We start from the raw sequence: 15,663 nt of genomic DNA, 5'->3' as shown, positions 1-15,663 counted from the left end.
GTTCATTATGACGTATCATAACCAGTATTAGTCAGGTTTATTGCTAAAAGCCAGTAAGAACATAGTACAGGAAAAAGATTCTTTACGATCAGAGGTGAAAGTAAGCCAGTACGGTACTGCGTACTGGACCAGCTTCCCCAGGCTGGCGATTTAAAGGGCCAGGGTATAAAAAGGCCCTGCCTCTTCCAGTTGAGGCCATGCCCCCTGCTCAGGACTCCGACGTACCGGTAAGTCCTTTAAGTTGCTTTCACCCCTGCATATGATACCAGTCTCCAGGAAGCGTCTCATGCAGCGTGGTTACATACATTCACTTTTTACAGAAGCTGTGGTCCCACAGTTACACATTTCAGCTCGGAGTATTTATACAATGATTTAACAAGTTACAAAACTCTTTACAGGTCACTAAAATCCAACCCCTCAGTTTGTCTCCGTTCCTTAACTTGTTGTTCTGCCCCTTCCTTATTTTTGTTTTGGATGCTAGCATTCCAGGTGTCGGTCCGTGAAAGCACCTTCCCAGCTTGTACTAAGCCATAAAACGAATGTACCTTGACTTTGACAGTTTCCTATCTGCGTATGCGAAATGCTGGGTGGTACTATTGGAGGGTATTGTGAGAGGTAGCCTAGCATGAGTGAACAGAACTCTGGGAAAACCATAGGCCAATTCAACTCCTGTAACTGCCAGGCATTTGTATAAGGTAGTGTATACTGACCTAACATACATCTGTTGGGGAACTCCAGGGTAGGATGAAGTTAAAGCCTAATTAGACCAAGCCTAGAGATGAATAAATCACACCCCCTCCCCCACCCCAAGCAATCCCAGGCCAGTTCTGACCCAGTGGCTGAAAATATGGGTACAATATCCTAGGCCTTACCCCTTATATTACAAAATGGGCTTACACACTATGACCCCAATGCAGCAGTCCATCCCTACTCAGCAAAACACATGCTCATGTCTTGTAGACTTCAATGGGAGTTAAACATGCTTCAGTTCTTGTTTTGCTGAATAGGGATGAATTTAAGCACGTGCTCTGGAGCCTTTGACCCTGATTTAGCATAGTACATAAGCTTGTGTCCAACTTTAAGCCCATGAGGAGTCCCACTGAAACCAGTGGGGCTGCTCATGTGCTTAGGGTGACCAGATGCCCTGATTTTATAGGGACAGTCCCGATATTTGGGGCTTTTTTTTTTATGGGGGCTCCTATTACCCTCCAGCCCGTCCCAATTTTTCACACTTGCTATCTGGTCACCCTACATGTGCTTAAGTACCTTGCTGAATCGGGACCTATCACTATTACAGTGAAAGAGACATGCCCTGATGGGACACTCATGTCATATATCTTATTGCTCAGTTGATACGGTACCTATGACAGAGTATTTAACTAAGGTTACGGACGCCTCTACTGATGCCCATATGCAAAGAAACACTGACTGCAGTCGAGGTGCTCTTTTAGCTTAAGTGAATGGTCTATTCACCTGGAAAGCTGACAGCACCAGTCTTCATCTTCCTACTTGCAGCACTGGTGCTGAAAAGGAACTGACCTGGGCAGTGTTGTCTAATGGCTAGAGAAAAGGAGTAGTGGCCAGAAGGGTCCTGGGCATAAATTTTAAGTGTGCTGTCAACCACCAGTATGTTACTTTGATCAAGTCACTTGACCTCATTAGTCCTCTCTCATTTCAGCAGTGGAAGTGGATGCAAAGCAGGACCATAGGGAGAAAAAAACCACAGATGCTGAGCCAACCCCCTTTCTTGTTTACACCGGTGCAATCCCACTGACTTCAGAACTGAGCATCACTGGGTGAATAGATTTAATAATAAAAGCATGCTCACCACAGTTAAATTCTTGGGTTGTCAAGGTGGTGATGGACCGGCCCTGTAATTCCCTTGGATTCTCACAGGTGGCAGCTGTCTGAATATTGCCCTGTTCAGAATATTTCTTCAGCAGTTCGGCCAGCCACATCAAGTCACAGTCACAGAGCAAGGCATTGGAGTCCAGCCGTCTGTGAGACGTGGACCAAAGAAAAGTTATTTAATCTCCCAGCCCCTTCCCAATCACCTTCCCCAAACATACACAACGGTTTGGGCTACACTACGAAATAGACTCACAGCCAGATTCTGAAAACAGCTCACAGCTCCCGCCCAGGGACCTAACTGAAGTGGGCAGATTTTCACAAGTTATTGGCATCCAACAGCTCCCTATTGTATAGGTGCCTAAAATGGCAGCTGTTGAGGGCTGAGCTCTTTTGGAAATCTGGCCCTCAATTTATCAGTGCTTCTGATAAATACACATTGGTTCAATGACACCATGAATTAGAGCTGGTTCGACCCAAATCAAAATGTTTTGGTTTGTTGTACTGACCTAAAGTGTTTCATTTCAAGTCAACTGAATGCTAAACTGGAGCCTTATTGTGGCACATTGCCTCATGGGAGTTGTAGTTCACACCCTCATTCTGTCCTACGGGCTGGACTCCCTGACCAGAATCATAGAATCATAGAATATCAGGGTTGGAAGGGACCCCAGAAGGTCATCTAGTCCAACCCCCTGCTCGAAGCAGGACCAATTCCCAGTTAAATCATCCCAGCCAGGGCTTTGTCAAGCCTGACCTTAAAAACCTCTAAGGAAGGAGATTCTACCACCTCCCTAGGTAACGCATTCCAGTGTTTCACCACCCTCCTAGTGAAAAAGTTTTTCCTAATATCCAATCTAAACCTCTCCCATGATGCAATCCAGTGTCCCCTCTAATTGAATAGTGTGGTGCATCATGGCAGATGTAGTCGAGCCAGGGTGCTTGACTCACAGGGGAGAATGGGTCATCAAGCAAATTAAACTACAACCCCCAAGAGGAAATGCACAACCATAGGGAAATACAGCATAATGTTGAAGTGATCTGAAACATCTTGTTTCGGGTCAGTTCAACAAATCAAAATGAAAGTTGAAGTGTCAAAGTGTTTCATTTTGGTTGGTAATGCCAAAATATTTCATTTTGGCATTTTCAGAACTAAAATATTTCAGAACTTCTCATTCCATGAAAAATTTTAATATTTCACCTAGAGCTATGCAGAAGATGGAAATTTTGTTTCTTTCAGGATTTTGTGATTTCAAAATTTGTTTTCATTCCAATTCAGCCAAAAATCTAGAAATTCTCTGCAAAAGAAAACTCTGAAAAAATATTTTGGATAGATCAAAATAATTAGTTAAGATTTCTACTTTATTTTATGTTATCACATAGAATACAATATAAAATAAACAACATTCAAAATCAAAAAGTTGATTCAAAACTTCATTCAAATCTCTCTCTATATTCAAACTAAAAAATTTTAACGTTTCATTCCAAAATGTCAAAATGGGGCGTTTCGACATTTTAACACTTTCCCTCCTGTTTTCTTCCCTGAAATGAATCAGCCGCAAAATTGACACTATTTCTTGAAGCATTTTGATTTTGACTGAACTGCATTTTCTAATGGAAAATGGTTCCCTGGCAGTTTTTCCAACCAGATCTAATTTTAACTGTGTGTCTCGATTTGGGATAAAAACAAATGCTGAAATATCAAAATTTCCTGCAGGATGGGAATTCCAGTTTTTGTTCAGTTCTACTATTAACTGCTGAAGGTAGAAATCCTGTTTTAGCTCCCCCTGCTTGTTCGTTCCAAATTATACCTAGATAGTTAGAATACGCACCTATTGCCTATTTTATCTGGCCTGAAACTAGAAATTCAGTTCACTAACTGTCCAGCTACCAATACTGGTGTCCACAATTCATTTGTGGGAACACAAGCACAAATGTTATGGACACATTTTTACATCTACACAGTTTGTGGTTGTGTATCGTGCCCATACAAAGGAGAGCAGAGGTATAAAATTTCAGATTACTATATAGGGAATAACATTACCAATCTAACGTTCCAGTTCTTAGGTCTAAACCAATGCCCACTGAAGCCAGTGGAAAGATTCCCATTGATTTTAACATGCTTTGGATCAGTTGCTTGGTACCCCCAATGCTAGATGCTGTATAGCATATGCTGCCATGACTGGAGAGGAGTTTTCATCTCTATAACCCATGCCCCACCTTTGGGAGACGGGAGTAATGATATCTGAGTTCATCCTGTCCTTTCTTCCCTGCAGATTTCATTACTAGGGTCAATTCTAGGTGCAGGGCTAACGGACACCGAAGAAAACTTTACCCTATACCACATTCCCTTTTGGAAGTTCAGCTGTGGAAGGTTCTTGGGGTTTCACTTTGTGAAAATTGCATAAGAAAAACGAAAAAGGGTACAATGCTTCATTAAACCAATATTTGATAGTACAAAAATTCACACCATGTAAGCACATTTTGCAAACATCTCACTCATCCTTGACTCTTGGGCAACATTTTACAACTTCTTACAATTAATTAATTAATTAATTATGATGCAACATGAGAAGGAGTTTTTGTGTGCAGCAAATGTAGAGAAGGCTGCAGCGGAATGGGGAAACATGATCCTACCGCAGATTTTTCAATTATGGCAGAACCCCATGATTTGTGCACAAAACTTTTCACCCTGCTCATTTCCTAAGATCATAACAACAAACAGTTCTAAGGTCCGATGGATTTTTAAGTGAAAGAAAGAGAAAACCAGGAGAAAGCCAGGTTAAGTGAAGAATCCCACATGATAAGCTTTGTGTTTGTTGCAAGATAACCATGCTCCTTGGCTGTGTAGTGAAGCACAAGGCTATACCCCAAGTCCCTATAAAAAAATACTAAAAGACTTCTCTTACCGCTGTATTTCTCCTTTCACTGCGTGTATCGATCTAAGGAATCCAAGATGGCTAACAAGCAGAGTCATTTCATTGACTTCAATGGGCTTTGGAGGAGCTCAACCACGCTATGGGAGTGGAGGGTACTGAGCACCTTGTAGGACTGAGCCCTAAGAGGGACCCTCAGCTGCAGCATTGTGCAGAAGGCACTACAGCAATTTCAGACACCAATGTGAAGAAACCACTAACTGGTTAAGTCTTCTCTTGTGTGTGGCTGCCACAACAGTGTACTAGACATAACAGTTGTCTCAGAACTACATTAATTGGAACCTTTGCCAGCCAGTCCAATTGGTCTCTAGATCCTGGCCGTGTGATAAAAGACAAAACAATTGTTCTTTGCTGGCAATGTCGTCCACTTACAGCCGTTTGAGGGATTCCAGTTGAGAGAAGGTTCCTGGCTGAATTCTGGAAATTTTGTTGTTGTGCAAGAATCTGCAATGGGGATATCAAGAGTGCCAAAGTGTTACACAGAGTGCCAAAGAGTGCCAAAGTGTTACACAGAGTTCTACCCTATACAGATAACGTCCCAGGTCAAGGCTCACTTTAAATGTTAAGAGTGGTCACCAGAACTTTGCTGATGTGCAGAATTTAGTGTGTGTGTGTGTATGATACTTTGATACTCTCTAGCGGCTATAGGGATATTGTTAATTTGCTAGTGAACACAATGCAATATGCAACATCAAATGCTGAATATGGACTGGAAGCAGTGACTCAGGATTTGAAATAAAAAAGCCCCCAAACCAGATTCTTAAATCAAAACCACTTCAAATTCTGCAAGGGGCAGGGAGGAAGAGATTGAATCTCTAGCCTTGGACCCATCCCTAGCATTTTGGTTCTAGCTCAGACCAAAAACAAGAAGGGACTTATTTTGAGCATGGATTCAGATACTGCTGAAATTTCGTGAGAGCAGCCATTACTATAAGATGTCAATTCAAGGAGGCAGACATCTCATGAGAACATCTCATATTAGCCCAGTGCCCTTAAAAACCTAAACCCAAACCTGATACTAGAATGCACAGAACCTTGAACCCAAACCCTATCCTAAATCTAGTGCAGATCCATAACCAGATCATTGGCCTATTTCTAGATAAAACCAAAGCTCAGCTCTGGGTTCTGAGACATATGGTTCAAGACTCCTGGTTCTTAGAAAAACAGGAAGTTAGTTAACACCAGTATGCATGAGGGGGGAGCAAGATGGAATAATTAGTCTAAGATTACTGGGAGGGTCTGCAGCCATATCTAAAATTCTGAACAAAGGAAAATTGACAGATGCTAGTGAGTAACTCACTGTATTAACCAATGGAACAGGAGAGGAAGACATAGGCAGCCTAGCATGTGAGATGCATGCATGGGTGCCCTAGAGTTCAGCCATGCCTCACAATTTGGATTTGAAGTTTAAATTCCGAGTTTTAACTTCTCTGAAATTTAGATCCATGGTTTTAGTTTGTTGAGTTACAAAGATCAGCTAGAACCTCTTGATCCAGATCCTAATTATCCTCAAGTTCAGGGATGTTTGAATCCTGGCTTTTTCTCAGGGCCTCTTTCTAGTGTTTGTGGATGTAAAGCACATTTGTTTGCCGTGTAGAGAGGGCTTGTTGAACTGAATGTGGAATGTGAACCTCCACTTGACTTATTCTGGCTTTGATGTTGTTCCTTTAAGTAGTACTGGGGAGTAGGAAAGAAAAAGCTTTAGTTCTCTAGCCATTCCAGGGCATTACACACATTTTTCTTGTAATCTTTTTCTCTGACTGCATTTCCCCCTCATTTTCTCATGCAAACTGCCCAAGAATCAAGGGCACCAGAACCTTTGTAGAAGTGGGGGGGGCAGAGGGGAGGGGACAAGGCAAATTCCTGCACCCCTTCCCCTAATCTCTCCTGAGCCCCCTTTTCTCCTAACCTGCACTCCTTCATGGACCTAGACCCCTGCGCCCCCCACTCCCCAGCACTTGGTGCAGCCGGTCTCCTACCTCCAGCAGCTGCATGCAGCTCACTGGGAACCAGCCGCGCAGCCTGTCCTCCTCCTGCCCTTCCCACCAGCCGCTCTCTGGCACCTGCAGCACCGTGATCAGCTCCCCCACCGGGAAGTGCAGCCCCTGCTGGCACTGCTCCGAGCCTGCCCAAGGCTTGCAGTGTGGGGGGCAAAGCCCCCCCCGCCCCTCCAAACTATGCCCATGTGTGTGGGGGCATGGCCCCTTGCCTTCCCCCCACCCCGTTCCGGCACTGATGCCAAGAGTTGACTAATGTTGACCTGAAAAGAAGTGAACAGGAACAGAATTCTAATATGGCTTGGCAGTTACAGGGCCCGTTGTGTGTGTCAGAATGCACAGAATACCTCCTGGGAAGAGCCCCTAATATTCTCACCAACCTTTCTGCTTTGCAAGGACCTAAAGTCTTCTGATTTGAGGAAACTCATTTCCAGGTCTCCCTTAATTTTAGAGGCCCGGCTTTGCTCCATGGAAATGAAGCAGAAGAAATCAGATCCTGAAATTAAAGCTCCAGAAACTTTCCTGCCCATCACCCAAGATGGAAACTCTTCCAAAGGGCCACACCATGAGAAGTCAAGAGTGTTGTGAGCAAGGGAGTCCCCCTTCCTCTTCACTTACAATCTTTCCAGTTTGGGCAGGTCACTAAAGGTTTCTGGCTCCAAGACTTCCAGGGTGTTGAAATGAAGGTAACTGGCACAAAAAGAAAAGCAGAAGGGACGGTGTTATAAAAACTGACTTACGAGGCTGGACAATAGCTCACCACTGGAGAGTGATCCAGACAAATGTCCACCAGTCAATCAGCCAGTGCACAGTCCAGGGCAGATTTTCAGAAGACGGTCTTCACATTTGTATCTGCAATTTGCATGTGCAAAACCCGCCCGGGTTGGGAAATCATGCCGTATCGATCCATTCCAAGAAACTTCTGTCAGCCATCAACTCTTCTGCCATACTGAACGATAAAAAACCCCATAGGCCAGACTTTCAAAGCTCTTCCCTTAGCTCTAGAAACACCACCACCAACTTACTGTACTATAGCTTCGGTGGGAGACCCTATTAACTTAGGCTGAGCTTTATGTGGTTTTTCTGAAGCTGCTGTCACTGGAGCTAGTGGCTACAACAGTACAGGGCTTTCCCCACCTCCCTCCTGCTGCCTAAAGCATTCCCTAGCATGTGTATGGGGCGGTCCTTTGGAAGACTGGGGGAAGGGGAGAAGTAGCCTTACACAGGGGCCCCCCAACACCCTGAAGACACAAGGTTGGTGTCAAGGATCTGTCCTCATCAGAGCGCCCCGTTTGGATGTTACTTGGAAAGTGTACTCGCATAAGTCCAGCCTGCGTAATGGAAGCGTTCTGCGGTGATTTCGTGGCAGTGGGCTCTCAGCCCTCCAGCTGAGATTTTCTGGCTCTCTCTCCCCCTTGTGGGGTCTCCAGTGAGATGAACAAACAACCCAAAGTCAAAGTTAAACAAAAGGGCAAAGAGAAAGAAAAAGGAAAACCTGAAGGCAGTGCTAGCCAGAAGATCGACCTCTTTCCTCAAAGGGGCCCTGGATGGGACCAAAGGTCCACCCCAGAGTCCGCTGGGTCTTCAGCGCAAGTCACGGGATAAAATCTCTTCCCCCTTTTAGCTCAGGGAGTCTGTGCTCCCTATTTGTGAGGGCAGAGGTTCCACATGCTCTCAGGCATCTTCTGGGGAGCGGGGAAGCTTAACAGCCTGCTCCCTTCCTGGGCTGCCTCCTACTGAGTGGAGCTTCCACCTTTTAAACTCCTCCTGCATTCCTGGCATGACTTGCAGCTACTCCAGCCCAAAGCAGCTCCTTAATCCCTTCCCTGCTGGTGTGGGATTATACACCCCACCATAGTCAGGATAGCCGTCTCATAGACTTTAAGGCAATAAGGGATCATTGTGATCCTCTAGTCTGCCTTCCTGCACATCACAGGCCACAGAACCTCACCCACCCAATAGACCCATGACCTCTGGCTGAGTTACTGAAGGTAAGAAATCATGGTTTAAAGACTTCAAGTTACAGAGAATCTACCACTGATTCTAGTTTAAACCTGTCAAACAATGACAGTGGAAGTGGGGACAACCCATCCTTACGTGGCACCGAGGAAGGGTTTCCCTAGCGGGGGTGGTCCAATGGAGTGGCTAAAGTTTGACCTGTGCTTAACACGAGCAACCCAGCTCTGCCAAAACGTATTAATTCTGGGCTGATGTTCTCGGCTCCACTAACATTCCAAGTCACGCCTGCCATCCAATGGTACAGGGTTTTAATGGAGCGTTTTGCATGGATGGGATGAAGGAGCACATGACAACAAATGAACAGAGACAGGGATAATCAAGGTTCCACCCCCTCCCTACCCACGAGCTGTTACATCAACCCACAACCTTAGCATTGCTCTGAAATTATTAGGAAAAATACCTAAATATCAAAGTGGCAGGAGTAGCCTCCTCCCCTTACGTCACCCAAGTATAGCTCCAGCGGTGACCCCCGATAACTCTACAAGTCTATGTTCTACCAGTTGCATCCAACTGGTTTGAGAAACGATTGCATAAGCCAGCATGCAGCTGTCCCATTCATAATGGAATGAATCATGATAGAAGATTGGCTATCAGAATAAAGACCAAATCACCATGACTCAGATTCTATAGCCTGGAGTGTGTTTTAATAAGTCTCAGTTGCGTGCTTTTATTTCTCCAGAGGAAAGCAGCTGATACTATCCATCAAACAGGTTTTAGTTTTACTTGAAAAGTTGGCTTGTGGGATGGATTTGAGCAAGGCCAATTTGCTTGGAGAAAAGCCTGTTTCAGGGATTGGAAACAGATGGGGGATTTTATCCCTCTGACACCAAATCTGGTTTGTTCATTGTTAAAATGTGGTTGTGGCCAGAAGCGCATCTCTAAAAAGAGGCCTTACACTACAGCACGGACAGTATCTGCTCCCCAGGATTCTTTTCAACCTTTCTGATGAGCTTGTTGATGAGGAAAAGGTATCAGATACATTTGGTACTGTCAGCACTGCAGAGAGCAAGTTGAATCCTATTGTTCCTCATACAGCAAAGTAGCCAGTTATGTTCCAGCTCCAGAACCTTGGCTGCTGGTGATGATGCACAAGGCAGAAAGGACTCACCATTGGCTGTAGCCGCCAGCATGTTCAAGTACTTTCTGTCCTCCTGCCTTCCATGCTCACAATTCCTCACTGTGCATGGGCGCATGCGCACCCACATCAGGGATTTTTCATGACCCCCGCCCCCCACGTGCATGCACAAAGCCATCCCAACTTGCGAGGATGCTTTACCCCTTGATTTTCTTACACCACTTTGGCCGTGAAGTGCTGACAGTTGGAAAGAAAAAGTGCTCTAGCTGACAAACAGAGCAATTAACTATGGCCAGAGAGGGCATCATTACAGAATGCTGAAACATCATTGTTCCAGGATCCAGTGGCTAAGCAGAATGTAGGCTCCCTTCGTCCCGGGGCATCCCAGGAGGCATGGTCTGAAAGACTTTCTATGGTACCTTAAAGTTGGACTTCAGCAGAAATTTTAATGCATGCAAACATCACAATATTGACAATTGCTATAGATACTCAACTTTCCCAGCTGCCTGTTCGCTTCACACATTGACTTCCAGCAATAGATGAGGTGGATTGGATAAAAGAAAAACTGAGCCTATCCCCAAAATTCAAACAAAGGGCCAGATACTGGGCCTTGCTCTGTAAAGATCTGCCCCACTTAGGATAAAGGTCTTCTAGTGGCTCCCACACTTCCCCATCACCTCTCAGCACGAGGAAACTGTCTAGGGACAAGGAGGGAAAGGGAAACATGGCCAGAGCATTCCTACACTACAGGGATCTCCAGCTGCTGGAATATCCCTTGGGGCCATGGGCAACTGAATGAAAATAAGAACAGTCTTCAGCATTGACCAGTCAGTGTGGAAGGACCAACCCTTCCTGAAGTCCTGTCATCACAGTCTTAAGTGCCATGTGTAGCAGTTCAGAGGTGTCTTAGTGAGGGTTTCTAAAGGGAATCATATTCCCAAGCAGCAAACAGAGCTCTTTTGTACTTACAGCTGTTCCAGAGAATGGAGCCCCTTGAAGGCATGTTGCTGGATACTCTGAATTTCATTTTTGTACAGGTAGCTTTGGGGAGAGAGGAGAACAGAGAAATGTGAAGCATTAGGATAATTGGATGTTGCTGTATTTAAATAATGAAGAAAAGAGCTATAAAGCTGGACCCAGCTGGAGCATTCTCATTGGAAACGAGCTGGGATATACTTATGGCAGTGCCATCTAGAAGATCTGGCCACACAAAGTATGCACTTGACTAGCAGAGTTATAGAAGCTATTGGATGTTATAGGATTTAGAGGGGCCAACTCACAGATATTTCAAGTTCTGCAGAGCTTCAAAGGACCTTCTTGCAATTTGTTTGATCAAATTATTGTTCAGCAGCCTGTTCAAAACCAGAAGGAAAAAACAAACACGTGAATGCAATACGCCCGAGACGTGTAAAGTTTCTGACGACAGCCCAGATACCTGTTGAGGAGTCTTAGTTGTAGAGTGTAGTAACTAAGGCCTTGTCTATAGTGTAAAGTAGTTATGGCTGTATAATTAGCCCAGTACTTCCCCTCTAAATGCCGTTATATTGGCATAAAGGTGCTTTATGCTACTCTAGTTATTCCCATACAGGAAAGGGAATCGCCATGCCAATCTAAGTACACCTTTACACTGTATAACTGCAACCACACTTGGACGGTCTAGCCGTATGGGTGAAAACAAAAACAAAACCCACTCCCCTGACATAGTTACACCAATTTAACTTCTGAATGGAGATAAGCCCAAAGCTTGTGCAATTGCAGTAGCTGCCCCACTACAGATTACAGCCTGTCCCCAGGTGCCTCCGAAGGCCTTGGCTTACGCTTAAAAATTGGATTGACCTAGCCACATGGCTCAGGGCTGTGAAAAATGTCATGGCTTGTGAGACTTTGTTAGGTCCACTAACCCCCTGTGTAGACGTGGCTAGGTCGATGGAAGAATTCTTCCATCGACCTAGCGCCGACGTCTTGGACAGGTGGGTGGATTACTTACATCAACAGAAAAATCCCAACGTGGGACGCGTCTACACTACAGTGCCGCAGCTGCAGTGCCGTAGCTGTGCAGTGGAGCTGTAGTGTACAGATACGTTAAGAACTCTCAGCGCCAGGCCATAGGTAAACTGAACCCTCAATGGCATATCGTTACCTTCACTTAGACCCATAGACTTTAAAGTCAGAAGGGACCATCGTGATCATCTAGTCTGACCTCCTGCACATCGCAGGCCACAGAACCTCCCTCACGCACTCATGTTACAGACCCCTAACCTCTGGCTGAGTTACTGAAGTCCTCAAATCATGGTTTAAAGACTTCAAGTTACAGAGAATTCACCATTTACACTAGTTTAAACCTGCAAGTGACCCAGGCCCCATGCTGCAGAGGAAGGCAAAAACCCCCAAGGCTCTCTGCCAATCTGACCCTGGGGAAAATATCTTCCTGACCCCAAATATGGAACCAGTTAGACCCTGAACATGTGGGCAAGACCTGCCAGGCAAACACCTGGGAAAGAATTCTCCGTAGTAACTCAGAGCCCTCCCCCACTAGCGCCCCTTGCAGTTATTTTCATTCAGGCATCAAGTTGTCCTAATTTTTAAAAATGAATTGCAGTGTTGTGGTTTTTATGAGACACTCTCCCAATCCTTAGTGTTAATTAATACTAGACGGTGAGTCTTCCAGTAGGACAAGCTTTGATAGGGCATAAGAGCACAAATCACAGAGCAAAATAAAACACCATTTCATAGGTTAAAAATAATTATAAAATGGCAACAAATTGTTCTGTGATCTAAACAATTTAAGGGTAAACATATAAAAATGAAAAGTAAAGAACATCGTCCTGACATATGAGGCTATTCATATTTTCTTTCTGGTGAGCGTGGAGTCAGATTTTAATACAAAAGCTACAGAGGTCATTGCCCATGCAAATGCACATCTGATTTGCACGTGCAATTTCTATGATTATCCAGGCAAATGAATGATTGCATGTGCCAGTGACCAAAAAGGTATATTTGTTTGCACAGTTAACCAATTTGGGTGTGCTGTCACAGCAACCGCACATCTAATTGGTATGCAAATCTGATCAGCAATCAGTCAAGACAAAAGCAACCTCAGTTAAACTAAATAGTTTATAAGTAGTTTTGGTAGAATTTAATTTTTTTTTTATAATATTGGTTTTTAAGGATTTTTTCCAATTTTTCACAGTTGCAAGAAATTAGGGGGATGGGAGCACATCAGAAAACAGGGTTGCACACAATAATTATTTAGTGACAGTAGATGAGGTTCAAAAAGTTAAAGCTTTATAACCATCAATACACAAATTCTCAACATCACCTGTCAAAACATACAAAGTAAATATCCTTAAAACAAACTCTAAGAAGTTCTCAAGCAGCATTTTTCTTACTTGTAAGATTTCGAGTATCATCAAAGGAAATATTTTTCCCATCGGTGTGTGCGCGCGCGGTGAAATAAACATTTACCGACACAAATCTCATCCTTCCAGGCCTATTTGTAAGTCACTCTTGAACACAAGATGGGAAACCACTCATCTGGGCTGCTGGACTGCACTGCTCCTTCTGATGCATTCAGTTGGTGTTTAGGGCCCGGCACATTTCACAGCAGCCTCAGGCTACGTGAAGTTTACAGCACAATGGCTCAGACTGCAAATGTCACAGGCTGAGAAGTTTATTTTGGAAAGTGCTGCCCTGCATGGTGTGGATAGAAGTGGAGAAGAGGGTGGGCAGTGGAACTACCTGCTGGGAGCTCCTTCATTGCAGAGAGCTGCTTTTTTGATGGTGTAGAAGAGAATGCCGCTTTTTCCACAGTTTTGGCTTGCCATAGACTTTACTGGATTATATTCAAAGTCTTGGTCCTAATTTTCCAGGATCTGCATGGAACTGACCCTGAGTAAGTTACAGAACCGCTCTCTCGATGATGATGACACCACCTTCCAGGGTCTAGCTTTCCAGAGTCTGATGTAGAGCTTTCTCCGCAACAGGAGCAAGGTCTGGCACCATTGCGGGGGAAGGCTAGAATGACCGCAAGTCTCGCAGCCTTCCCAAGGAAGTAGAAAACTCACTTCTCTGACAGAGACAGTTCACAACTGCAAAGGCGGTAGAGACAGGAAAAGTGGTGAAGGCGAAAGAGAGAGGGTAAGGAATAGTAGGAGTGGAAAGAGCAGAACAAGAGTTTAGAAATACATTGGGAAAATAAAAACATGGCCCCAACTGCCAGAAAAAAATGAGACTGCCGGTCTATTGGGAATTCAGGGTCTCAAGGGGGGTTCTTAATAGCACCTATGACTTCGGAGCACAAATATCATGGACAGTCAATGGACTTGCACCTCTACTTTACATGGAAATCCAGCCTGTCGTCTCTTGGGAGCTGCCCAGATATCACATGCTAAAAACATCAACAGATAAATAGGCAGGTAGCTAGGGGGATGGACAGATAGATAGAAAAGATTAATGCAGACAGATACTGGAAGAGATCTCTCCACAGCTGGCAGCAATGGTTCCATAGACATGGCCAAGGATGCACAGCCTGCTTTCCCCCATAAGGATGCAGAGCGACGTCAAGTCCTTGGACCAGCCTACTCCTTACATCCGAGAGTGCTGAAGGAATTGGCGGCTGTGATTGCAGAGCCCTTGGCCATTATCTTTGAAAACTCGTGGCGAACGGGGGAAGTCCCGGATGACTGGAAAAAGGCTAATGTAGTGCCAATCTTTAAAAAAGGGAAGAAGGAGGATCCTGGGAACTACAGGCCAGTCAGCCTCACCTCAGTCCCTGGAAAAATCATGGAGCAGGTCCTCAAAGAATCAATCCTGAAGCACTTACATGAGAGGAAAGTGATCAGGAACAGTCAGCATGGATTCACCAAGGGAAGGTCATGCCTGACTAATCTAATCGCCTTTTATGATGAGATTACTGGTTCTGTGGATGAAGGGAAAGCAGTGGATGTATTGTTTCTTGACTTTAGCAAAGCTTTTGACACCGTCTCCCACAGTATTCTTGTCAGCAAGTTAAGGAAGTATGGGCTAGATGAATGCACTATAAGGTGGGTAGAAAGCTGGCTAGATTGTCGGGCTCAACGGGTAGTGATCAATGGCTCCATGTCTAGTTGGCAGCTGGTGTCAAGTGGAGTGCCCCAGGGGTCGGTCCTGGGGCCGGTTTTGTTCAATATCTTCATAAATGATCTGGAGGATGGTGTGGATTGCACTCTCAGCAAATTTGCAGATGATACTAAACTGGGAGGAGTGGTAGATACGCTGGAGGGGAGGGATAGGATACAGAAGGACCTAGACAAATTGGAGGATTGGGCCAAAAGAAATCTGATGAGGTTCAAGAAGGATAAGTGCAGGGTCCTGCACTTAGGATGGAAGAATCCAATGCACCGCTACAGACTAGGGACCGAATGGCTAGGCAGCAGTTCTGCGGAAAAGGACCTAGGGGTGACAGTGGACGAGAAGCTGGATATGAGTCAACAGTGTGCCCTTGTTGCCAAGAAGGCCAATGGCATTTTGGGATGTATAAGTAGGGGCATAGCGAGCAGATCGAGGGATGTGATCGTTCCCCTCTATTCGACACTGGTGAGGCCTCATCTGGAGTACTGTGTCCAGTTTTGGGCCCCACACTGCAAGAAGGATGTGGATAAATTGGAGAGAGTCCAGCGAAGGGCAACAAAAATGATTAGGGGTCTAGAGCACATGACTTATGAAGAGAGGCTGAGGGAGCTGGGATTGTTTAGTCTGCAGAAGAGAAGAATGAGGGGGGATTTGATAGCTGCTTTCAACTACCTGAAAGGGG

General features: G+C 44.9%; 1 protein-coding gene across 1 annotated transcript in view; it reads right to left on the bottom strand.

The window, feature by feature from the left end:
- The window catches only part of LOC141996992 (peroxidasin homolog), a 68,304-nt gene that overhangs the window by 24,254 nt on the left and 28,387 nt on the right, over nt 1–15,663 (bottom strand). Inside the window, exons 3-7 of the mRNA XM_074969289.1 lie at nt 11,153–11,224; nt 10,842–10,913; nt 7,397–7,468; nt 5,154–5,225; nt 1,829–1,998 (exon numbers count right to left, since the gene is read on the bottom strand). Of these exons, the coding sequence (XP_074825390.1) occupies nt 1,829–1,998; nt 5,154–5,225; nt 7,397–7,468; nt 10,842–10,913; nt 11,153–11,224 (458 nt within the window). The remainder of the gene's footprint in view (nt 1–1,828; nt 1,999–5,153; nt 5,226–7,396; nt 7,469–10,841; nt 10,914–11,152; nt 11,225–15,663) is intronic.

The sequence above is a fragment of the Natator depressus genome, chromosome 13, assembly GCF_965152275.1.
Source record: "Natator depressus isolate rNatDep1 chromosome 13, rNatDep2.hap1, whole genome shotgun sequence".
Taxonomy (NCBI): Eukaryota; Metazoa; Chordata; order Testudines; family Cheloniidae; genus Natator; species Natator depressus.
Note: the sequence above shows the minus strand (reverse complement) of the source record. Positions and strands in the feature narration are given on the sequence as shown.